At 43.2% G+C, this 23,909-nt stretch overlaps 1 protein-coding gene across 6 annotated transcripts in view; it reads right to left on the bottom strand.

The window, feature by feature from the left end:
• The window catches only part of ARHGAP17 (Rho GTPase activating protein 17), a 100,979-nt gene that overhangs the window by 18,188 nt on the left and 58,882 nt on the right, over positions 1-23,909 (bottom strand). For all 6 annotated transcript variants that reach the window (XM_070760870.1, XM_070760869.1, XM_070760872.1 and 3 more), the window contains exons 3-14: positions 22,454-22,558; positions 21,040-21,116; positions 18,109-18,220; positions 17,877-17,953; positions 15,973-16,084; positions 13,778-13,846; positions 13,563-13,644; positions 9,074-9,201; positions 7,507-7,618; positions 4,893-4,974; positions 4,293-4,373; positions 1,188-1,301 (exon numbers count right to left, since the gene is read on the bottom strand). In XM_070760870.1, the coding sequence (XP_070616971.1) occupies positions 1,188-1,301; positions 4,293-4,373; positions 4,893-4,974; positions 7,507-7,618; positions 9,074-9,201; positions 13,563-13,644; positions 13,778-13,846; positions 15,973-16,084; positions 17,877-17,953; positions 18,109-18,220; positions 21,040-21,116; positions 22,454-22,558 (1,151 nt within the window). The remainder of the gene's footprint in view (positions 1-1,187; positions 1,302-4,292; positions 4,374-4,892; positions 4,975-7,506; positions 7,619-9,073; positions 9,202-13,562; positions 13,645-13,777; positions 13,847-15,972; positions 16,085-17,876; positions 17,954-18,108; positions 18,221-21,039; positions 21,117-22,453; positions 22,559-23,909) is intronic.

Here is a 23,909-nt window from a genome sequence, read left to right as displayed (position 1 = left end):
ATGTTCTTATCTACATCAATTCTATAGAACTTGTCTGAACCTGCAGAATTTCACCCCTGGGTCAAGGGATGCCTGGTGGAATGTCTAGGTTTCTGCCAACTATTTACTGGACACAAATGAGAGGCTTAAAGTCCACTCCTTCTGAGGGCTTCTTCTCTTGCCTAGCTTTCAGGGGTAGCTCTTCTGAAGATGCTGCCTGAAGCTTCCAGAGACCAACAGGACAGAGTCTTCTCCTATCTTGCTCTTAGGTGACATCCTCAAGTATTGCCTTTGACCCCTCCATTCTTCCTGTGTTCTGAAAATCTGTGGAGAAGGGTTGCCTCGACAATCTTAGTGTAGTATTCCTTGTGTAGGTCAAAGGTCATATGGATGGGCATGCCCAGATATCACCTGAAGCTGCACAGGAGTGCTTGGTTCACATTATGCTGTTAGCATAAGTTAGCATGTGGTTTGCTCAGGCTTTGCAATTACAGATTTCTGGGTAGGCCTGGAAAGCTCAGGGAAAGTTCATGTTCTCTGGAATAGAGAGTGTTGCATGAGATCATGAGAAGGGATGGGAGTACTAGCTGGTACCATTAGACAAATTCCTTTGCCTGGCTTTCTCACAGGTTTCCTGTAAACCCCTATCATATACCTGCAGCGTTATCTTTAATATTGGCATGCTTATGAATTACAGCTTCATGTAAAACTGCACATGTGTATTAACTGCATAGAGAATAGATTATTATAAAAAGTGTTCTGTGAAATTAGTTAGGATAAGTTAGGATTAGTTAGAATAAGTTGCTGCTTTTAGCTCTTTTGGCTTTCTTCACTAATAAAGTAAGGCCTTTGGCTTTTTTTCACCCTGCAATGATCTTCATCTGTCTTTGAATTCTCCGCAACAACACAACATCTTAGGACTTGCAGAACTGAATAATAAAAATATCCTTTGTGATGCCATAAATTTCTCTTGCACAAAAACAAACAAATGGCACATAAATACTCCGTACTGATTTCTTATGCAATGATTTAGTTTGCGCTGGATCTTTTCTGTTAAAGAACTTGGCAAAAATCTAACCCTACAAATATTGGTTCCTTGGCCAAAGGCCCCCTAGCTGCAGTTCAAAGAAGAGCGGCCAAAGACCAGTGGTGATTTGCCTGAGGATTCTGATGGTTGGGCAATTCCAAGTATTAGAATTAACACTTACCCTTCATTCTTGGCCCATAACAAATTTGGGCCCAGCACAATGGCAATGTTGCTAGGAGTCATCTTGTTAACGTCACTATACTGTGCGAGTTTTGCAAGGAATTTGATCAAATACCTGCAAGGGATAATCAGCGTTAGGCTCTATGGGGAATCAAAGGTGTTGTGAGTGCTCCTTGTCCACCTCAAGTCATGTCAGATTCTGAGGAGGATGAGCCAGGCCCCTCTGGGTACCCTGGGCCAGTGGGGTTGCCAGCTGATGCAGAGAGCAAGAGTGAGGCAGAGAGTGACTTGAGTAAGCCTGATGAACCACTAGAGGGGGCTGATGTGACAGTGGAGGAATGGTCCCAGTCAGAGAGTGAGGAAGACATGAGAGTGGAAAGCAATTGGACCAACTCTTGCTATAGAAGATTGCTTTCAAGGCGAGAGGAGTTACAGAGTAAAAGGTATTAGCTTACAGCCTTAGCCTCTTTGAGGTGTGATGTCACTTCCAGGCTGTATAAAGGAAAAGAATTGTGAGAAATGGGGCGTGGAGAATCAATGCCGCTTTATGGAAGAGACGTGAAATTGGGGGTGTGCTTGAACGAAGCTTTAAAACTATGATTTCTGCTTCAAAAAAGACAATCCTTGTTGGAAGCTGCGCTAGGGAAAACTTTGGTGAGCCGATGCATATGTTTAAGTAAATGAATGGGCTTTATCTCAGGAACGCAGAATAGAATAAGTTTCTGGTGCTCTTCCCATGGCGGCTAACAACAATATAAAAAGACAATGTAAACAAATCTAATATTAAAAACAATCTAAAAAACCCCAATTTAAAGAACCACTCATACATACAAGCATACCATGTATAAATTCTATAAGCCTAGGGGGAAGGGAAATTTCAATTCCCCCATGCCTGACGACAGAGGTGGGTTTTAAGGGCGCTTGCGAAAGGCAAGTAGGGTGGGGGCAACTCTGATATCTGGGGGGAGCGGGTTACATAATATAGATTATGTAGATTACAGCTAGCTCTAAAGAGATAATTAATTGCTTCTGTGCTGTTTTAAAACCTGCGTTTCATTCATGTATGCTTGATTTCGAATAAAGAGTGGGATTTTATCATAAAAAGTGATTTCTGAGTTAGGGTTTGCTCCGGAGGCCTTTGCCCAGAACAAATGATATTACTGATCACAGGAAAACTGAAGCCCTACTATACTCAGCTCAGGCTATCCTAGACGGAAATAAGGTACAAAAATCACACAAAACCATTGTGAGTTTCAATTCTTGCTTGGACAGGAGCACACATACAAGAGTGGGAAACTCTTAGGGGGGCTTACTCATGGTACTTCAGAGCCCAATGGAAAACAGAATCCACTGGGGTCCTTGTTGAAATTTCCTAAGTGACAGTTCCATAGATGGAGGTTTTGAGTTCCCCGTCTCTGTAGGGTTTTATGAAAAGGCTTGGCATCCCCCTTTCATGAGTGAACGAAATGGTTTTCCTTCATATTGGACATGGTAGGACTATCTTTACATTTGTATGATTCCTCTATATTCCACTGGGGATTGAGCCAAACAGAGACTGTGTGGCAGCTCAGGAACAGCCCTGCATCCAGAAGATGGGTGTTCAACCATGACAACTTTAAGACCTGGTTGGCTAGGGAATTCTGGGAGTTGAAGTCCACAGGCCTTAAAGTTGCCATTCCTCTTTTGGGACATTATAAACAGAGTGTCAGGTACCTCCAGGTCAAACCCTTGCTTCATGTCCCAGAACTTAACTGCCAATGGGTAGATCTGGCTCCTAGGATTTTCATTCTCTAGACCAGTGTTTCCCAACCTTGGCAACTCGAAGATATTTGGACTTCAACTCCCAGAATTCCCCAGCCAGTGAATGGGAATTGAAATCCAGATATCTTCAAGTTGCCAAGGTTGGGAAACACTGCTCTAGACTAGCATTTGTACTGCAAACTGAAAAGTGGCAAACAACGCAGAACCCTCCATTTCCAAGGGAGGTCATAATACAGTGGTACCTCGAGATACGAGTTTAATTCGTTCCGGACCTGGGCTCTTAAGTCGAGCAGCTCTTATCTCGAACGACTTTTCCCCATAGGAATTAATGTAAATAATTTTAATTGGTTCCAGCCCTCAAAAAACTCACAAAGTTAGTCTAAATTATGCAGAAAGACATGTTTTTAATGAAGAAATGTACATGTACATATAAATGAATAATGAAGTTTCTTTCACTTAACTTGTAAACTTTCTTAAACTTTTAAATTTACATATGTTCAACTTCTTTGCCACCCAATCCTGTAGGACAGAGGTCCCCAACCCTTTTTGCACCAGGGACCGGCTTTAAGCGATCAAGAGAGGAATGGGTGAATGAATGGACGGAGGGTGGGAAGGAAGGAAGGAAAGAGGGAAGGGACAGGAACAGAGGAAGGAAGCAAGGAAACTTATGAAAGGGGAGAGTAAGAGAGGAATGAGTGAAGGGAGGGAGGGAGGGAAGAAGGTGGGAAGGAGAAAGAAAAGAAGAAATAGAGGAAGGGAAGGTAAAAGAGAGAAAGAAAAAGAGCAAGAAAGAAAGAAAGAAAGAAAGAAAGAAAGAAAGAAAGAAAGAAAGAAAGAAAGGGGGAAGGGACAGGAACAGAGGAAGGAAGCAAGGAAACTTATGAAAGGGGAGAGTAAGAGAGGAATGAGTGAAGGGAGGGAGGGAGGGAAGAAGGTGGGAAGGAGAAAGAAAAGAAGAAATAGAGGAAGGGAAGGTAAAAGAGAGAAAGAAAAAGAGAAAGAAAGAAAGCTGCAAGCACCCCCCCGAGCCCCCCAGGCCGGCTGCAACCTTTTAAAACACGCGCGCCGCTTCGCAGCTGTCTCCTGAAGCCGAACGCGGAAGTTAGCGTTTGGCTTCAGGAGACAGCTCCTTGGCGCTTGTATCTCGAATTTGGGCTTGTAAGTAGAACAAAAATATCTCTCCCCTCCCAGCTCTTATCTCGAGTTGCTCTTAAGTAGAGCAGCTCTTATGTCGGGGTTCCACTGTATTACAATGAATACATTCTTTGAGTTTCTGCATCCTGGGATTTTAAAGTCAAGGAAGAAAGGCAAATCCATTTGGAAAGCCTTCGAGTGCTTGACTTACCTGAAGTTAGCCAGATTAGGCTTTGGCAATTTCTGGCAAATCCTCCACAGGTCTTGTAGTTTCTTATCCTGGTCCTGGATGCTAAGGGAAAACAAAATGTTCTCTTGAGACTCACCTAAAAGGCGAGACTCACCTTTTATTCCCATGTGCAAAAGAGCTTTACTTGCAAAGCTGCTATTAGCTGTTGCTGAAGAAAAATCTAAAATGGGCAGATCCTACATTATCTGCTTAGAAATATTAACCAGTTTGCAGGAAAATAATGCAACAGTAGTCTTTATTTTTGTTATTGTTATCATTATTAAATTAATTTGCTGCTCACAAAATACCAATTGGTCAATGTAGACTTGTCAGAAGTCTTATCATTGTTTATTATTTAATTTTAAATTTATTTGCCACCCATCTCTTTGTGGGGCTACTCTGTGCAGCTTACAACAGTAAGCCAGAAAAAAATGATAAAACAAAATGAAAACATAACATCACTGCTTTAAAAAGAACAGCGAAAGAAATGCAAGGAGTAAATCAAGAAAGTGATGTTCAAGCACAACTTTTTTCAAGTGTTGATAAGGCAAAACCAGAGATCCCAGAAGACACCATCCTTACTTTGCAACCTGTGTCCACTCTTCATACAGGGTATAGGTCATCAGTGGCTCCGGCAGCTCCCTCAGGTAGGACTTCAGGGCCCCTTAAGCAAAAAGGAGGAAGGAGAGTCAAAGGGAACCAGGTTGGCTGCTGCCACTGGACATGCCCTAGCTAGGCTACAAAGGGATACAAGCAGCTCTTACAACAGGAAGATCGGTGCAGCTACCCAGGAGGGCCCCCTATCTCCTGCCCAGAGGCGTTGAAGTGAAACCCCTTCTTTTAAACTCACACCAATTATTTAAAAAAGCATGTTTAAAAATATATTTTTTTATCATTTGCTCCTACACTTGATTTTTAAATGGCAGGAAACTAAGTTTTAAATAATAATAATAATAATAATAATAATAATAATAATAATAATAATAATAATTTATTGGATTTGTATGCCGCCCCTCTCCGTAGACTCGGGGCGCTTGGCTCCACAGAAATAAGAATGTGGGCAATCACTTAAATGTGAGCCAGCCATGAGCTGCAGCTGCTAAAAAAAGCCAATGCCATCGTGGGCCTCATCAACAGAGGGAGAGTGTCAAGATCATGTGAAGAGATAGTACTGCTTCATACTGCACTAGTAAAAAAACACTGGGTATATTGTATCAGGATTTGGTCATCATGATATTAAAAAGATGTTGAGACTCTAGAAAGAGGGCAGAGAAAGGCAACAAAAATGATTAGGGGAACGGTGGCTAAAACATACGATGAACGGTTGCAGGTATGTTTCGTCTAACAAAGAGGAGGACTAGGAGCCATATGATAGTTATTGCTATTAATTGGATTTCTAGGCCGCCCCTCTCTGAAGACTTGGGGCAGCTTACAACATATTAAAACAACAGTACATCACAATAAAATCAATCCCATTAAATTAAAATTACAAAGCAATCTAAAATCCCTAATTAAATTAAAAATCAATCACACCCACTCGTACAGCAATCATACAATCATTCGTTGGCCAGGGGCTAAGATCTAATTGCCCCAAACCTGATGACATAAATGAGTCTTAAGACTCTTACGAAAGGCGAGGAGGGTGAGGGCAGTATGAATCTCTGGGGGGGAGCTGATTCCAGAGGGCCGGGGCCCCCACAGAGAAGGCTCTCCCCATAGGTCCCACCAAGCTACATTGTCTAGTTGACGGGACCTGTCAACTGGATAGTGTTCCAATATTTGAAGGGCTGTCACAAATAAAGTGGTGGCAGGGGGTGGGGATTTAACCTATTCACCAAAACACCTGAAAGCAAGGCGAGAGGTAACAGATGGAAACTACCAAGGAGATCCAACTAGAATGAAAGGCATTTTCTGAGAATTATAACAATTAACCAGCTTGCCTCCAGAAGCTGTGGGTGCTCCATCAGTGGACATTATAAAGAAGAGATCTGATAGCCATTTATCTGGAATGGTATAGGATCTCCTGCTTGAACAGGGGGTTGGACTAGAAGGCCCCCAAGGTCCCTTCCAATTCTATTATTCTATACCTCTTTTGTAAATGCGAGTACACTACAATAAAATCGATCCAGTTAAATTAAAATTACAAACCAATCTAAAAATGCTCCTCTTTTTTTGTTAGCTGCCTTTCTACCAGGTGGTTCAAGGTGGGTGCAGACATTTTAAATCAACATAATATTTACATGGTTTAAAGGGAAAGTCAACATGGCTTTGAAGATTTTGCACTCGGAAAGCAGCTGACAACCAGAAGTCCTGTCAACACGGCATAGCTGGGTCAGCTAGAAGGGAAACCGGTCACCATCTGCTGTGAGCCAGCCATATCTTAGCGGCTTTGCAAGGGCTGCCTATGATCAGTGTCTCCTTGACCCAGAGTCATGTTTCAGGTCACACATTTAATACATTTAATAGTATGAAAGACCCAAAGGGGCCTCCTAGAATATTAATCTTAGTATGTTAAACCCCTCGCATCCTGAACATAATTGTTTCAACTCCTACCCTCAAAACGTCACTACAGAGCACTGCACACCAAGACAACTAGACACAAGAACAGATTTTCCCCGAACGACATCACTCTGCTAAACAAATAATTCCCCCAGCACTGTCAAACTATTTACTAAGTCTGCACTACAATTACTACTAGTTTTTTCTCATCATTCCTATCACCCATTTCCTCCCACTTATGTCCTTATGACTGTAACCTGTTGCTTGTATCCTTACAATTTTATTGATTGTTTCTTCATTGCTTATTTGACCCCTGTGACAATCATTAAGTGTTGTATCTCATGATTCTTGACAAATGTATGTTTTCTTTTATGGACACTGAGAGCATCTGCACCAAGACAAATTCCTTCTGTGTCCAATCACACTTGGCTAATGAAGAATTCTATTCTATTCTATTCTGACTTTTGGGGGAAGAAGCAAAATATTCTGGAACAAACTCAGCAAGTGGAACAGAATCTAATGGAGAAAAACTGAGGACCTCAGTTGTGGCCAATTTCAAAACCAGCAAACAGGTACGGCCACCAGTGGTCTCTCTCTCTCTCTCTCTCCCCACCGCACCCCAAGAAGATTCAGAACCCCTCCAAGCCTGGTGCAGTGCCATGAAGAAGAGGCGTCTCTTATTTTGGGGTCCACCTACCGGCCACAGCATGAGGGTCTGAGTAAAACTCATCCAGGTGCGAGGAGGAACAGTCCAGCGCTGCCTTCAGCTTCTTTAGCTTGGAGGCTCCAGCAGCAATGCGGAATAAGCCCTGGGGAGGACAGAAAACACACCTTTCCCTTAGCCAAGGTCTCTCTGGGATCTACAATGCTTAACTACCCATTTCAAGAAAAAAAGATCTCCCTTGCGAGATGCTGATGGTGCAAGACATCTGGGAGGGAACCAGAGTCAGTTTGGCTGAGCTCATGCACCAATTGGGGACACGCTGAGCAGGGGTTCGGATGGAACGTGACGCCATTTCTTTCAGCAAATCAGGCAAAGGAGGTTCAGCTGTGAGAAAGTTCTGTCTGGCTTAGGCCATTGTGGCAAAAGATGGTTTGGAAACTCATTTCAGCTAAATGACTCTTCCTTATTTCTCTTTGGAATATTCTGTGAGCAGAACTTGCGCTTCAAAACAGGAGCATGTTTTCCCCCCAGAACAAATGGATGACTACCGTGTTTCCCCGAAAATAAGACACTGTCTTATATTAATTTTTGCTCCAAAAGTTGTGCTACGTCTTATTTTCAGGGGGGTGCCTTATATTTCTCAAATAAGACAAATTCACAGGCAGAAAAGCTGACACCCCAAAGAAATTGTACCGTACGGCACACTGATTACGGTACGGTACCTGTCGGTATGGCACCCACACACACAAACGACGGCACTTATATGGTACAACAGTACAGTAGTCCCTCGCTATACCGCGCTTCACCTTCACTTCATCGCGGGTTTTCAAGAAATATTAATGAGAAAAATCATTCGCGGATCTTTGCTGGTTCGCGGGTTTCTGAGGAAGTCGATTGGCAGATTTAAACAGCCCGCCGAACTCCATCGGCAGGTTTTTCAAAAAAAATATATCTAGAATTGTAAATACTGTATTTAAATACTGTATCTAAAATAAATACTGTGTGGGAAGGGTTTATAAACACTTAAAACAATGAAAACTTACCAAACAATTACAATATAATTACTTAAATAAGTACTATCAGTCGATAAATTCCCCATCGCGGATTTCACCTATAGCGGCCGGGTCTGGAACGTAACACCAGCGATAGGTGAGGGACTACTGTATACTCCTGCTATTGCAGCTTCCGGCCACCAGAGGAACTACAGTCTACGCACTGTAGTGGAGACTGTAATGGCGGTGAGACAGCAGCAGACTGTGTCTGCAGTACTGGACGGTACAAAGCGATGGAAGGGGCCAGCAGGGGACGCCACATTATTACAGTACCGCTATGAACACCTTTGAATGGTACCGTATGTTTTTCCACCGTACCGTATGTAAACTTGACTACGCCTTATTTTTTGGGGGTGCCTTATATTAGCAAATTCTGCAAAACCTCTGACATGCCTTACTTTCGGGGTACGTCTTATTTTCGGGGAAACAGGGTGATACTACCACCAGACATGGCCCATCTTGTATGTGGAGGAGAGGACCCCCCCAGGTTCTTCCAGCCCAGCAGTTAAGCCCACCTCACACAGGAAAAATGTGGACCCCTCGCTCACCTCCTCCTTCATCCCTGTTTCTAAGAGCATCATCACACAGGCTTCAATGGGGACGGCGATTTCTCGGCCGCTACGCTTGAGGTGCTCCTCCAGGAGAGTCCCGAAAGCTGGTTTTTCAGTCCACTTGTCTAGTTAGAGAAGCAGAATTAAAAGTCAGCCACACAACTGGGAAACCACCATCCGTGGTGGGTGGGTGAGAGAGAGATCTGCCCAAGGTCATTAGGCATCACACAAGACGATCTGAACCATTTAATGGCAGGACCCTTTAAATTTTGTCCCCGGGAAGAACCAGAAGCCAAGTCTGCAGCCTGGGAGCGGTCAGTCCAGAAGGACACAGCCTGAGAGGGCTGGATTGGCCAGGGCTCTCAGCTCACAGAGGCTTGACCGCTATGTGGAGCTGGACTTTTCCAACAAAACCGCTTGGGGTGAGTGCCAGAATGCCGCCACAGCCACCATGCCACGAGTCCCCGGAGAGGGGCAGCATATAAGTCCAATAAATAAATAATGCTTAGGGAGCAAAATCGGATGACAGATAATCAACCCAGGCAGATGTTTTGCAGTTCTTCAGAAACATTTGATCACACCCCTGTAACACAGTTGCTAGAAAACATGTGATTTGGGACCAGGAACTAAAACAAGATAGTGATGTTGGTTGCAACAACGATTGAGGAATGCTGTCAATTATCAGGTAATTTAATTAAGCAGTAAACCTTCCTCTGTTTTTCTTGTTGGGGTTCCCAGTCCTTGAGGTCTTTATGGCAAGGATGCTAAAAGCAGGTTGGGTTGCCACGGGGGTGAGAGGAGATCACTAAGGCAGGAAGATCCACTCCTCGTTGAATTACGTGGCATGGGGTGAGCTGTCCTTGAGATGAAAGATGATTTCTCAGTGGTCACACTTTTCTCCCAAGAAAAGAGATGGTGACAATTCTGTCCAATGAGGAATAGCAATAGCTCTTAGACTTATATACCACTCCAGTGTGCATTACAGCACTTCCTGAGCAGTTTACAGTGTAAACGTGTTGCTCCCAATAATCTGGATCCTCATGTTACCCACCTTGGAGGGATGGAAGGCTGAGTCAACTTTGAGATGGTCAGGATCGAACTCCTGGCAGTGGGCAGAGTCTGCCTGCAATACTGCACTCTTACCACTGAGCTACCAGGGCTCCTAGAAAGCTGTTCAACAGCTTTTTTTTCATTGCAATATTTTATAATCCAACTGCTGGCAATCCAGCCACCCCCAATTATGGATGACCTCAACTTAGCTGGTCTTTCCCAAAGCTCTGAAACCGGGTCTTCTTCTAAGGCTCTGGGTCAGTATTATGTGTGTGTGTGTGTGTCCGTACCCACCTGGTTGGACTACTTTTGAGTGAAGCTTCTTGGAAGTTCCCAGGGTGCAATTTAATATATATATATCCATTTTTAATTGCATAGGTTACCCTGAACTTCATGCCGATTGGGCAGCTATACACAGAGTAAATAAATAAATATCCTTTCTCAATTAAACTATCTGGAGAGTGACATGAGTTTTGCCAAATGGCCCACACAAATAATTTTAATTCTCTCCAGTCTGCTAAGTACATTTAAGACCATTTCAATTCTCTACTATTCCAAATCACAAGATTAAGATAGAGCAGATTGTTAGTTATTCAGGAAGGACGTAGAAAAGAGAAGTCTGAAAGCTCTCCGACACTGGTGAGGCTTCCCCAAAGCTGCAGACAAAAAGGGTGAATACTTGATGGCCCACTCCGAAGCAGAGTTGGAAGATGCCACCATCTGGCTCCATGTAGCACTGAGTTAAACCTCTCCAACAGCCTGAGATGGAACAGATTGGATGACTTGAGAGAAACTATACCCTGAAGTCCTGCTTTCTGCAAGGCTGTGCTTGTATCACAACCGTCAGCATTGGCGCCCAGCAAGGCCAAAACAACCCGTGCCCTTCTAATGTTGCTGAACTACAAAGGCCAGGAGCCCCAACCGTAAGGTCAGAGGGTGGGAGTTGTTGCTTGGCAGTATCCAAAGGACCACAAAGTCCATCCCTGGAAGGCAGAACCTGCCACTGTCTAGGGTAACTTCCCTCTCTCATTATGCTGCTTCACATAATGAAATCATGAATCCCGCATCAGTGACTTGTAAAAGGTGTTTCATTTTTTTTAAGGTTTAGAACATTAGCAGTACACATGTCATTTCAGGGCTAATTATCCACAACCACGACTAATTTACCTTGAGAAGCTATATACTGTATATTATACAGTAGTATCTCTAGATACGAGCTGCTCCACATGCGAGTATGAGCCACGAGGGGAGAGAAATTTCTTTTTGAGACCCGAGCTCAAATTTGGGATACGAGCCGAGCGTCCACTAGGTGGCGCAAGAATCCTTGCTTCTGGTTATCTCGGAGGGGAAAAACAAAGTCTAAAGCCATTTGTTCCAGATACAAGTTGTTCGAAGTACAAGCTCCCTTCTGGAACGAATTAAACTCGTATCTAGAGGTACTACAATACTTGATTTTTACAGGATTTCATATTTGTTGCCATTTTTATTGTTAGCTGCCTTTAGCACATTTTATGTGATGACAAAGTTGCTTCTCAGAGTGTGTTGGGTGGCATATAAATTTAAAAAACAAACAGACAAAGCAGACAGCAAAACGATTCAGCCTCCCTAGGGCAACGTAGCTCAGCTAACCAGCTGTTTACATATTAAGAGTTGGAAGAAACCTTTGCAGGTCATCTAGTCCAACCCCCTGCCCAAGCAGGAGACCCTACATCTGCCTCTACCTAGGATCGAACTCACAACCTCCTGGTTGTGAGGCAAGAGCTCCACCTCTAGACCGTAGCAGCTCAGAAATAGCAACAGCACTTAGACTTATATACTGCTTCACAGTGCTTTTACAGCCCTCTCTAAGTGGTTCGCAGAATCAGCCTCTTGCCCCCAACAATCTAGGTCCTCATTTGACCCACCTCAAAAGGATGGAAGGCTGAGTCAACCTTGAGCCGGTGGTGAGATTCGAACTGCTGGACTACAACTAGCAGTTAGCTGAAGGAGCCTGCAGTGCTGCACTCTAATCACCGCGCCACCCCGGCTCTTGTACTGGGATACTTGTGGGATTCCTCCATCACTGAAAGGCGCTTCCTTCCCAGCAGCCATGTTTAAAGAAGGCTATTTTGCATGTGCATTCATGCACAATCTTTAAGGACAGAGCTCCGCACAAAAACCTTTGCAGGCAGGAGGCTACAATCCAACTTACCTCCCAGAGACCAATAAGAACACACAGAGTTGGCCTCCCCCAGGTCCCATCGACAAAGAAATGCAAGTTGGCGGGACCAAGGGGGAGGGCCTTCTCTGTGGCCGCCCCGGCTCTATGGAACCAACTCCCCCCCCGGTTGTCCGTACTGCTCCCACCCTACTGGCTTTCCGTAAGGCCACGAAGACCGGGCTCTGTCGGCAGACCTGGGGGGCCATGAACTAACAACTGACAGGGCCACACTGTATGAATGGTATATATGTATGGGATTATGGCTGCTTTATGTTAATTGGGTTTCTTTTAATATGGGGTTTTACATAGTTCAGATTATCCCAGTGACCAGTGAGGTCCCACAGAGTCGGTCTCCTTAGGGTCCCGTCGACCAAACAATGTTGGCTGGCGGGACCTTCTCTGTGGGGGCCCTGGCCCTCTGGAATCAGCTCCCCCTGGAGATTTGTACTGCCCCCCACCCTCCTCGTATTCCGAAAAAGTTTAAAAACTCATCTTTGCCGCCAGGCCTGGGGTTCCTTAGATCTTCCCCCCTGAATGCTTTGGTTTGACTATTGAATGAATGATATTGATAGTTTTTAATTAGAATTTTAAGATTGTTTTTTTAAGGTATAAATTGGATTGTTATTATTGTTTCCTGCTTTCTGTACATGCTGTGAGCTGCCCCGAGTCCTCGGGGCGGCATACAAATCCAATTAAATCTAAATATTCGACTTCTTTTTATTGCTCTGTATCTACTGTATATTTTATTTATATTATTATTGTAAGCCGCCCTGAGTCCTTCAGGATTGGGCGGCATAGAAGTTGAATAAATAATAACAACTTTGGGAAGAGATGCTGATCAGAGCAGACTTCACCAAGAACTTCACTTGTTCCCAAATAAATGATTGAGGAAAAGCGCCAGGTATTGGGAGAGAGATAACGGCTCTGCAACTGGCCAAGGAGTGGGCTGCCATGCCTCACCTGTCCAAGGAATGGTCATGCTTTGGGGGAGCTTCAGACAAGTACCTAAGGGTTTTGTTAGTGGATTAAGAGGGAGCTGGGAGGGTTTCAGGGATGCAACTGCAAAAGGGAAGGGATAATTTAAAGCACCATTAAGAAAACGCCCAGGTTTTCATTCAAGGAGGACAGCATGCGGAAAGGGGGCGAAGAAAACTGGGAGGGGGAGGAAGAGGAGGAGGAGGAAGAGTGCAGAGATGGCACAGGCAAAGCAGGAGGCAGAGCATGGAGTTACTTTACCTTGATGGGCCTGGATTTCAGGGAGCACCTTTTCTAAGACTGCTAATGATTTTCTATGGTAATCTGCTTGGGCTTCTAATAACTGAGAACAAAACCCATATTTTAAAACAAAAGTTAGCACTGAATGAACAGAACAGCACACAGACAGAAGGATTAAGCAGGTCAAATGCATGTCCCAGAACAAGATAATGCGACCCAAGGAGCAGTTTACTCACCGAGACGAAGTGCCTTGCATAGTCACCTTCTTTGGAAATGAAGTTATACATATCTGCAGCAAGTTGGTCCTGGAGATTTTGGGAAGGGGTGTAGAAAAAAGAGGAGGTAAATTTGTAACACAAGACACTGCCTCTGGTGAAGCAAACAGAGGGTTAAAAAGTTATGATATTTATGTAGTTGCTTAACAAGCACTTTTAAATTATATTAAACTAACCGAAATATCTTTATAATCTCCAAGGCATGTCACCCCTAATGTTTTGAAATTGAAAGTTGAAGAATTTGACACACCCTACCACTGCCTCACAAAGCAGCCCTCTGGGATGGGCAGAGAACTCTGGCAGAGTTAATTAAACAGGCAGACAGATCCTGAAGGCAGACTTGAAAAGAAGCCCATTGGATCCTTTGTATTCTTGGTGAAAATGACCACATCCTGCCTAAGGATGAGCATAAGGTCCAGGAATCTATGGCCTCATCTAAGCTTCACTTTCAGAAAAAAACGAATCCTGTATCTCACATCATTGCCTCATGTGCCTGTTTTAAAATGTGCATAATCACAGTTCGTTGCCTCCAATGCGATTAATACAGGAAAACTGATTCAAACTGTCTACCATTTTTACATCATCCAAATAATTTGTGCAAAAAGTATAAACCAAGCTAAACCATATACTTCATTAAAAATCAGATAAAAGTAAGCATGCGGTGATGCTTAAATGTTGGTGAACCCCTTTGAATTTTCAATATTTCTGTAATATAAAACAGGGAATCTGCCCTCCACACAATTTCTATAAGATGATGGTTGAGACCTTGACTCGGAAGGAAGTTAAGAGGAGAATTGAGCACCGGCCCTCTGGAACCAACTCCCCCCAGAGATTAGAATTGCCCCCACCCTCCTTGCCTTTTGTAAGCTGCTTAAAACCCACCTCTGCCGCCAGGCATGGGGGAATTGAGATACGCTTTCCCCCTAGGCCTTTACAATTTTATGCATGGTATGTCTGTACGTATGGTTTTATAATAAGGTTTTTTAACTGTTTTAGTATTGGATTATTATTATATGCTGTTTTATTGCTGTTGTTAGCCGCCCCGAGTCTGCGGAGAGGGGCGGCATACAAATAAAATAAAATAAAATCAATCAATCAATCAATCAATCAATCAATCAATCAATCAATCAATCCAATTCCAGCAATTCAAATATAACTCTGGACAGCAAACCTAAACAAGCAAAAGGGCTAATGGGAGTATTTTTGTTTATTTATTTTTCATTCTTTCCAAACTGCCCATCGGCGTGGGCAGTATAATTCAGCTTGATTGAAAAGCCGCTTCCTACTAGTTCTAGAGCAGGGATTATCAACTTCAGCGGCTTTAAGATGTGTGGACTTTTATCTTAGAATAAATAATTGATTAAGATGCGTGTGGACTTTTATGAATTCAAGTCTTAAAATTGCTGAGATTGAGGAACGGCGTTCTCAGGAGACCAAGAACATTATCCATTTGAAGTTAAGTTAAGCTGGGGTGGCGCAGCAGGTAGAGTGCTGTACTGCAGGCCACTGAAGCTGACTGTAGATCTGTAGGTCAGCGGTTCAAATCTCATCACCGGCTCAAGGTTGACTCAGCCTTCCATCCTTCCAAGGTGGGTAAAATGAGGACCCGGATTGTGGGGGCAATAGGCTGGCTCTGTTAAAAAGTGCTATTGCTAACATGTTGTAAGTCGCCTTGAGTCTAAGGAGAAGGGCGGCATAAAAATCAATCAATCAAACAAACAAACAAATAAGGAAGGAACCTCTTCCTCTGTCCTGAATGAAATCCACCCGTGAGGCTGCTGTGAGAGGCATAAAAGGCATCAATAAATAAGCTCCAGATGCAAAATCCTCTTGGTGACCTTTTCCCTGAAAACCAAGAATATGACCTTGTGTCCTGGATGTTTTTACTAGGAAGTCCCAAAGGTGCTTTATCCCAAAGGCAACTGGACATTCTTTCTCCCTTAGAAAATGTTTCCAAGAAGCTCCTTCATTTCCTTTGAAACGTTTTTCAAAGGAAAAAAAAACAAACCTCAAGATAGTCCAGCTGCTTTTTGGAACAACCATGACTTGGATGATTCAGAATCTCCATTTTAACTAGGCAGGGAAACGTCAAACTTCTCCAAGCATCCACCAATTCTCCATCAGAGACTGAAGCCAGAATCCACTTAGGAACATACCTTGCATTGCTCTACTTTATTTCCAGCTTCGTCCATCTCCTCCTTGAGGGAATCTATCTTAGAGGGGAGCCCTTGGAAGTTAGTCGCTGAGGTTTTGTGGGCCTGGTTCCACCTGTGCGAGAGGAAGCAAACATCCAGAAAGAGTTCCAGGGGAGAAACCCTCGTGAAGGATCAAGGGTCTTTCCTAACCACCCTGCCCGAGTCCTGTTCTTCCATAGTGACTCCTTGTTCTCCATGCAGAGGCATTTTTTTGCAGAACAAGATCTTCCCATGAAACTACAAGGCAAGCAGGAAGTGAAAAAATAGAGTCCAGGAGCTGAATATAAACTCGAGACAGCACTTACAGGAAGTGGTCTGGTCCGTAACTCCAACTAAATAAAGATGCCATGCCAACTGCATGCATCCTATTCCTGACGGACATGGGCTCCTATTCAAAGCATGCCAACGTGGCTGAAGGTAGAGGATCCATTCTATTGCATCCTGGCACAGAAGTGGTGTGGCTGATGTGCGAGGGTTTGTGGGAATGGGAATACAGTTGGGAGCCCATTTGGATATTTGAGCAGAAAGCGGTCTTCTGTGCCAGATTACATTATGGGAGAGTTAATGCTGTCCGAGTGAGCAACAAATCCATCCCACTCGCACACCTTCTTTTACTCATTGCTCAAGCAGGCCTATAGGTACTTCGACTTTAGATGGGAACTTATAATCTCCAGGGCAGCTGAGCTAAGTGAGGAGACACAGCAGACCCTCTCTCCTCCCAGGGTACTGAGTGGAGGACAAAATCTGGAAGGCTGCATGTGGCCTGAAGATCAACTATAGTACCAATAAATGAGAATATTTGTAGCTCCGGGTTGAAATGAGTGGGGTCCTTGAGGGTCCCTGGGTTTGGTTCCTTTCTTGCAGATGTTTCCTTACCCAAATTAGGTGCATTGGTGATGTTACCTAGTTTGGGTAATGAACAGGGTGGATAAAAATCATGGTTTTTTTTTAATTTAAAATTTGATTTTTAAAATTTAAATTTGATTTTTAATCAAATTTATTTAATAATAATAATGATAATGATGATAACAACAACAACAACAACAACAGAGTCCAACTCCCTGCATAGGCAGGAAAGCCTACACTACTTCAGACAGATGGTTATGGGTTGAATGTGTACGATTGTGTAGTTGGGGATTTTATAATACTGGTTATGTTTATTAATGTTTTAAAATTGATTTTTACATTTTATTATTAGATTTGTAATGTATTGTGTTATTGTGTTGTGAGCCGCCCCGAGTCTTCGGAGAGGGGAGGCATACAAATCTAATAAATAATAATAATAATATCCAACATCTGCTTAAAAACTTCTAGCGTTGGGGCATTTACAACTTCTGGAGGCAACTTCTGTTCCACTGATCAACCGTTCTATCAGGAAATTCCTCCTTAGTTCTAAGTTGCTTCTCTCCTTGTTCAATTTCCACTCATTGCTTCTTGTTCTACACTCAGGTGCTATTTTAATAAAATGCTTTTGGTATAAAAATCTACCTACAGATATTTTTCTATTTAAGATACATTAAATGTACATGAATTGGAGCTTAGTTATGTAGCATGAGGCTGTACATTCTGCAATATTGGGACTGTCGGTGAATCGACAGCAGGTCAGAGGAAGAGCTGCTGTGGGACGGAGATGAAGCTCTTTAAAAAATATGATTAAAACAGAGTTGATTTAAATCAAGCTATTTTTCCTAGCGATTTAAATCAACTTGATTTAAATCACGTCCAGCCTGGCAATGAAACATCTGCAATCCCCCCCCCCCCCCAAAACCCAAAACAACCAACTAAGCTCTGGAGCACATGTGCTTGCAAGGAAGATAGACTGATACTTCCTGGGCATAAAAAGGAAGAGGAGAGTTGTACTTTACCGAGCTCTTGCAGAATCCCAGTCTAGGACCAGCTTAGCAAGCTGCTTCCTCTGTTTCTGAATATTGGGGATTTCCGTCTGCAAGGCGAGACAACAGGAAACCGACATTTGACAGTAACTATACAACCATTACATTCATCCCAAGCCCCACAACCTCAATGTTGCTGTTTTTATTACTCTTCCTGGTAAGACAGACAGGGTCAGGATCAAGGGTGACAGCTGGAGCCGCTCACCTCGCTGAGTTGATTCAGTGGTTCCAAAACATCCTTTTCAACCTGCATCTCGTGGTGAGAGAGTTCCATTGCAAGTTTATTCTCCGCTTCTCCACAAGTCTCCAGCATTTTCCTACAAACAAAGGAAACCATCGCTGGATGAATTCGGTGTGCTTGAGGCAGCGGAAGGAGCCATTCCCCCAGCAAAATAAAGCACGTGAACTTGTTATAATTCTACAACCATTTCTCAAGAAGCTCAGGAAGGTGTGAATGGAATTTTCATGTATATGTTCTGGGAGTGTGTAGAAATACAGAAATTTTGGAACGAAGTGCAGAACGAAATAAATAAAATGTTACATATTAATTGGACAATTACAAAAGAAATAGCGATTTTAATTAAACAAAGAGAACTAAGAGATTTTAAAGAAATAAAAATTGCAGCACTGGAAAGTGCTCAAGCGGTAGTGGTATTAAGTTGGAAAGAGTCTATAAAATGGACACTACAGAACTGGTACTGGTACATGGTGGATCACATACATTTTGAAATCATGGAAATAAGATTAAACAATTTTGATGAAAATAAACTGGAGAAGCTGATGGCACGATGGAATAAGGTGAAAGGTTATATGCAGAGTAGAATCTGTGATGTAAATGTGAAAAATAAACTCCAATCACTCTTTCAATAATAACAAATGCAAAGTAGAGCCAAGGAAATATATATATATGAACTAGTAAATATTTGAAAACCCCGCAATTGGTGGTGGTGGTGATGGGTTTGTTTGTTTTTTTGTCGGTCGGGTGATGGGCACACGCACTGTGCACTGTTTAATGTTTGTTTTTTATGTAACCATATTTAAAAAATCAATAAAAATATATTTTTTTTAAAAAAAAGGAAGGTGTGAATGGATGGGAGAGCCTTTATTCTCACAGGGGCCTGTGGAAAAAGGAGACTATGGGAGGGTTAAAGGCAGAGGTGGGCTGCTAAAATGCAATGGTGACGTGTGCTCGTCTCCCTGGCTCTGAGCGCTAGGGGAGTCCAGCCCAATTCTGCTACTGCACCTGGGCAGGTAGCGAAATCACGCGTGGACATGCATGTCCGTGCATAATTGATATCTATCATGGCCAAATTGTATCAATGGTATGCATGTATGCTGATTGGATAGTTTAACTATGGGTTTAATTAGGGTTTTATAGTTTTAGACTGTGTATTTGACTTCTTTTTATTGTATCTGTAATTTTATATTGTTGTAAGCCGCTCTGAGTCCTTTGGGATTGGGCGGCATAGAAGTCAGTCAGTCAGTCAGTCAGTCAGTCAGTCAGAATGAATGAATGAATGAATGAATGTGGCTTTAAGTTGAGGACTCCCTGTACAAGGACAAGAGAAAACAAGGCTGCTCTTTAGCAAAGAGAAAGACCTCTTCACCCACCATATGAAAGACAGAGCATGAACCATTTAGAAATGTATATATGCTATTCTTTTTTTATTTTCAAAATCAGTATTTTTTTAAAAAAAGAAAGACAGCCTTGAGGCATTTCGTATTATGTACGTACATATGTACGTACGTACGTATGTATGTATGTATGTATGTATGTATGTGTGTGTGTGTGTGTATGTACAGTGATACCTCATCTTATGAACTTAATTGGTTCCAGGATGAGGTTTGTAAGGTGAAAAGTTTGTAAGACAAAACCGTGTTTCCCATAGGAATCAATGGAAAAGCGATTAATGCGTGCAAGCCCAAAACTCACCCCTTTTGCCAGCCAAAGCGCCCGTTTTTGCGCTGCTGGGATTCCCATGAGGCTCCCCCCCATGGGAAACACTAACTCCGGACTTCCATGTTTTTGTGATGCTGCAATTTTGCTGAGGCTCCCCTCACTGGGAAATCCCACCTCCGGACTTCCGTGGCTAGCAAAGTGCCCATTTTTGCACTGCTGGGATTCCCCTGCAGCATTGCAAAAACACGGAAGTCCGGAGGTGGTGTTTCCCATGGAGGGGAGCCTCAGGAGAATCCCAGCAGCGCAAAGACGGGTGCTTTGCTGGCAACAGAGTCTGGAGGCGGGGCATCCCAGTGGCGGCGGCTTGGGTTTGTAAGGTGAAAATAATTTGGAAGAAAAGGCAAAAAAATCTTAAACCCCGGGTTTGTATCTCGAAAAGTTTGCATGATGAGGGGTTTGTAAGACGAGGTATCACTGTATTTTCATTTATCTACTTGGAGAGGCACCTTGTCTTTAGGACATGCAAGGCTTAGAGCCAGTTGCCATTTTGCTAAACCCCAGGAAGAAACAGCTTCCTCCTCTAAGAATCCGTGGCGATAAGATGGATTCCTCAGCAGTTCGTACTTTTAAAAAAAGAAATGGTGTTTTGCGAGGTGACAGCTTACATGGCAGAAAGGGGAAAGCGAGCCGGACGCTCAGAGACTGCGCTGTCACCAGTGTTCCCTCTAATTTTTTTTTGGGGTGGGCGGAAAAGTATAGTGTCTAAGCGGCAGCCCCTTCGGGACTGGGCGGCACAGAAATAATAAATAAATAAACAAACAAACAAACAAACAAAAAAACCACCCTGTTTTGCCTCAGAGAATTTCAAAATAAAATACTGTACTGTGTGTCTATAACAGTGAGCTCATAATACGGCAACTCTATCAATATCAAAATGCCACTTAAATAGTTGAGCTAGTTTCAAACTAGATTTTGATTTTCTTTCTCTCTTCCTTACTCCCATTCTTTTTCTTTCTCTTTTCCTTCCTCTCTTTTTCCTATCTGTTTCTCTCTCTTCCTCTCTCTCTCCTTCCCTCTCACTCTTTCCCTCTCGGCTTCTGGGCAGGTTTGGAAAACTCTGAGTTGATGATGATTTTTAAGTGAGCGATTGCTCACTGCTCAGCTGAGAGGGAACTATGGCTGTCACAATTTGGCCAAGGGTGATGGGGAGATCAGGAAAGGGGATTCAGCTCTTACCCTAGTAGCGTTTCCTCGCTGAGCTGCTGGCCGCCTTCCTGCATGTTCTGAGCGAGCGTTGTGAGGGCAAGCTTCTTCTGCAAAGAAAAAGAAAGGCAGCTCCTAGCAAGGTAAATACGTGAAAATATTGACTGACCCCTCGCACCCTGGACACAAACTGTTTCAACTCCTACCCTCAAAACGTCGCTACAGAATACTGCACACCAGAACAACTAGACACAAGAAGAGTTTTTTCTCCGAACGCCATCACTCTGCTAAACAAATAGTTCCCTCAACACTGTCAAACTTTTTACTAAATCCCCACTACTATTACTACCAGTTTTTTCTCATCATTCCTATCCCCCATCTCCTCCCACTTATGACTGTAACTTGTTGCTTGTATCCTTAAGATTTTTATTAATATTGATTGTTTCCTCATTGCTTATTTGACCCCTATGACAATCATGAAGTGTTGTTCCTCATGATTCTTGACAAATGTCTCTTTTTCTTTTATGTACCGTGAGAGCATCTGCACCAAAGACAAATTCCTTGTGCGTCCAGTCACACTTGGTCAATAAAGAATTCTATCCTATTCTATTCTATTCACCAGGATGAGACATGGCACCTGCCAGCTCACACTGACAACCTAAGGAAGAAATCAGGGGACAATCGCAGGAGGGAGGAAGGGAGGGAAGGATGGATAGATAGATAGATAGATAGATAGATAGATAGATAGATGATGGAAGGGGAGGTAGGAAAGAAGGAAGGAAAAAAGGGAGGGAGGGTGGATGGATGGATGGATAGATAGATAGATGATGGAAGGGGAGGTAGGAAAGAAGGAAGGAAGGAAGGAATGGAGGGAGGGAGGATGGATGGATAGATGATGGAAGGGGAGGTAGGAAAGAAGGAAGGAAGGAAGGGAGGAAGGGAGGGAGGGAGGGAGGAAAGCCAGCTCTGATGGCTGCATAGAGACTTTAAGAAACGTCAACACAAGGAAGGCAGGTATGACTATCAACATGGGACATGCAAAGAACACGCTCTGCAAGCCTCTTCCGGGGAAGCCCTGGGTTGTCCTGCAAATGAAAGCAGGCCTTTCTCTTGGGCTTCCAAAGCTGCCCTGTGAATGGGAAAGGGCCAGGACAGCCCTCCGGTGGGAAAGAAGCCGCCCTGCGGAGAAGCTGTGCTGGGGGAGGGTCGGTGGGGCTCACCTGGCCCACGCAAAGCACCTGGGAAATGGTGGAAGCTTTCTTCGCGGTGGTTTCTTTCTCTAGTTGTTATTTTGGGCTTTGTGTTTTTTGATTGCTTCTTTTTCTTTCTGGCATGTTAGAGCAATTCAAAGAGGTAAATAATATATATTTTTTAAAAATGCCAAGGATGATCCTGCCATCCTGGGAAGGGACTGGAGAGGGGAAAACTGCAGGCAAGTGCTACTCACGTGTCTCTTTTCAGCCTCAGTTCCATACTGTCCTTGCAAACACATCACGAGCCGCTTATAGGAATTGTGGCAAACCGACCTCACATTGTCCAGACGCCGCTCAATCTAGCCAGAGAGAAAACAGGATAAATCAAGGCATGTCATTAAATGAACAATTGTAAGTCGAGGACTACTGTACGCCAAAGGGATAACCAGGATAGAACAGTTATACGAGAAGGATGGGAGGCCAAGTACAAATCGTATAGAATGGTGGCTGGGCCAGGAAAGATGGCTACAAATAAATGTGATATGTAAATATTTGAATGAAGGGGAAAATAAAGAAGCACTACAAAGGGAGGAGACAGAGTTAGAGAAAATAATAAGAGGAAAAAAGTGATGGCACCAAGGCCCAAGGAGGTAATATATACAAGATGTTATTGCAAGCAGACGGGTGTGGGATCCAAGGATTGACTAGATGGTGGCAAATGAATTACAAGTAGATGTGCAAGAGATGAAGAATACAGTGGAGAGTATAAGGAAAATTAAGAATACAAGGGTTAGAGAAGTGAGAAGGAAAATATTACTTAAGTGGTATCACACACCTGCCCAACTTGCATATTTTCAGCAGAATATTAAGAATACTTGTTGGCATGGGTGTCAAGATAAGGGGGTGTTTATGAATATGATCTGGGAATGCCCGGTAGCGCAGAAAGTTTGGAAAGAAGTGTAAGAGGATAGCCCTTCTCTGTGGCGGCCCCGGCCCTCTGGAACCAACTCCCCCCAGAGATTAGAATAGCCCCCACCCTCCTTGCCTTTCGTAAGCTCCTCAAAACCCACCTCTGTCATCAGGCATGGGGGAACTGAGATATTCTTTCCCCCTAGGCTTCTACAATTTATGCATGGTATGTTTGTTTGTATGTATGATTGGTTTTATAACAAGGGTTTTTAGCTGTTTTAGTATTGGATTTCTACATGCTGTTTTTATCACTGTTGTTAGCTGCCCCGAGTCCACGGAGAGGGGCGGCATACAAATCCAATAAATAAACAAACAAATAAACAAATAAACAAATAAACAAACAAACAAACAAATGTTAAATATACGATGGACAATTACAAAGGAAATGGCGGTATTAGTTAAAAGGAACGAGATGGAAGAATTTAGAGAAATAAAAGAAGCAGCGATAGTAAGTGCTCAGGCAGTAATAGTCCTAGGTTGGAAGGATGCGACAAAATGGACAATACATGGTGGATCACATTCAGTTTGAGATTATGGATAAGAGAATGAATTCAGTCAATGAAACTAATCTGAAGGAACTGATGGGACGATGGGACAAGATAAAAGGATATGTGGTCAGCAGAATTCGAGACCAAGGTACAAATGATAAATTGGAATTACTTTTTAATATGTAAATAGATATATTGCTCTTAAATTAAAATGGTATATAGAAAATATGTCCTCATCTTGGTGGAGGGGTAT

The sequence above is a fragment of the Erythrolamprus reginae genome, chromosome 9, assembly GCF_031021105.1.
Source record: "Erythrolamprus reginae isolate rEryReg1 chromosome 9, rEryReg1.hap1, whole genome shotgun sequence".
In the NCBI taxonomy this organism is placed as follows: Eukaryota; Metazoa; Chordata; class Lepidosauria; order Squamata; family Dipsadidae; genus Erythrolamprus; species Erythrolamprus reginae.
The sequence above is the reverse complement of the archived record's forward strand: the minus strand, read 5'-3'. Positions and strand labels throughout refer to the sequence as shown.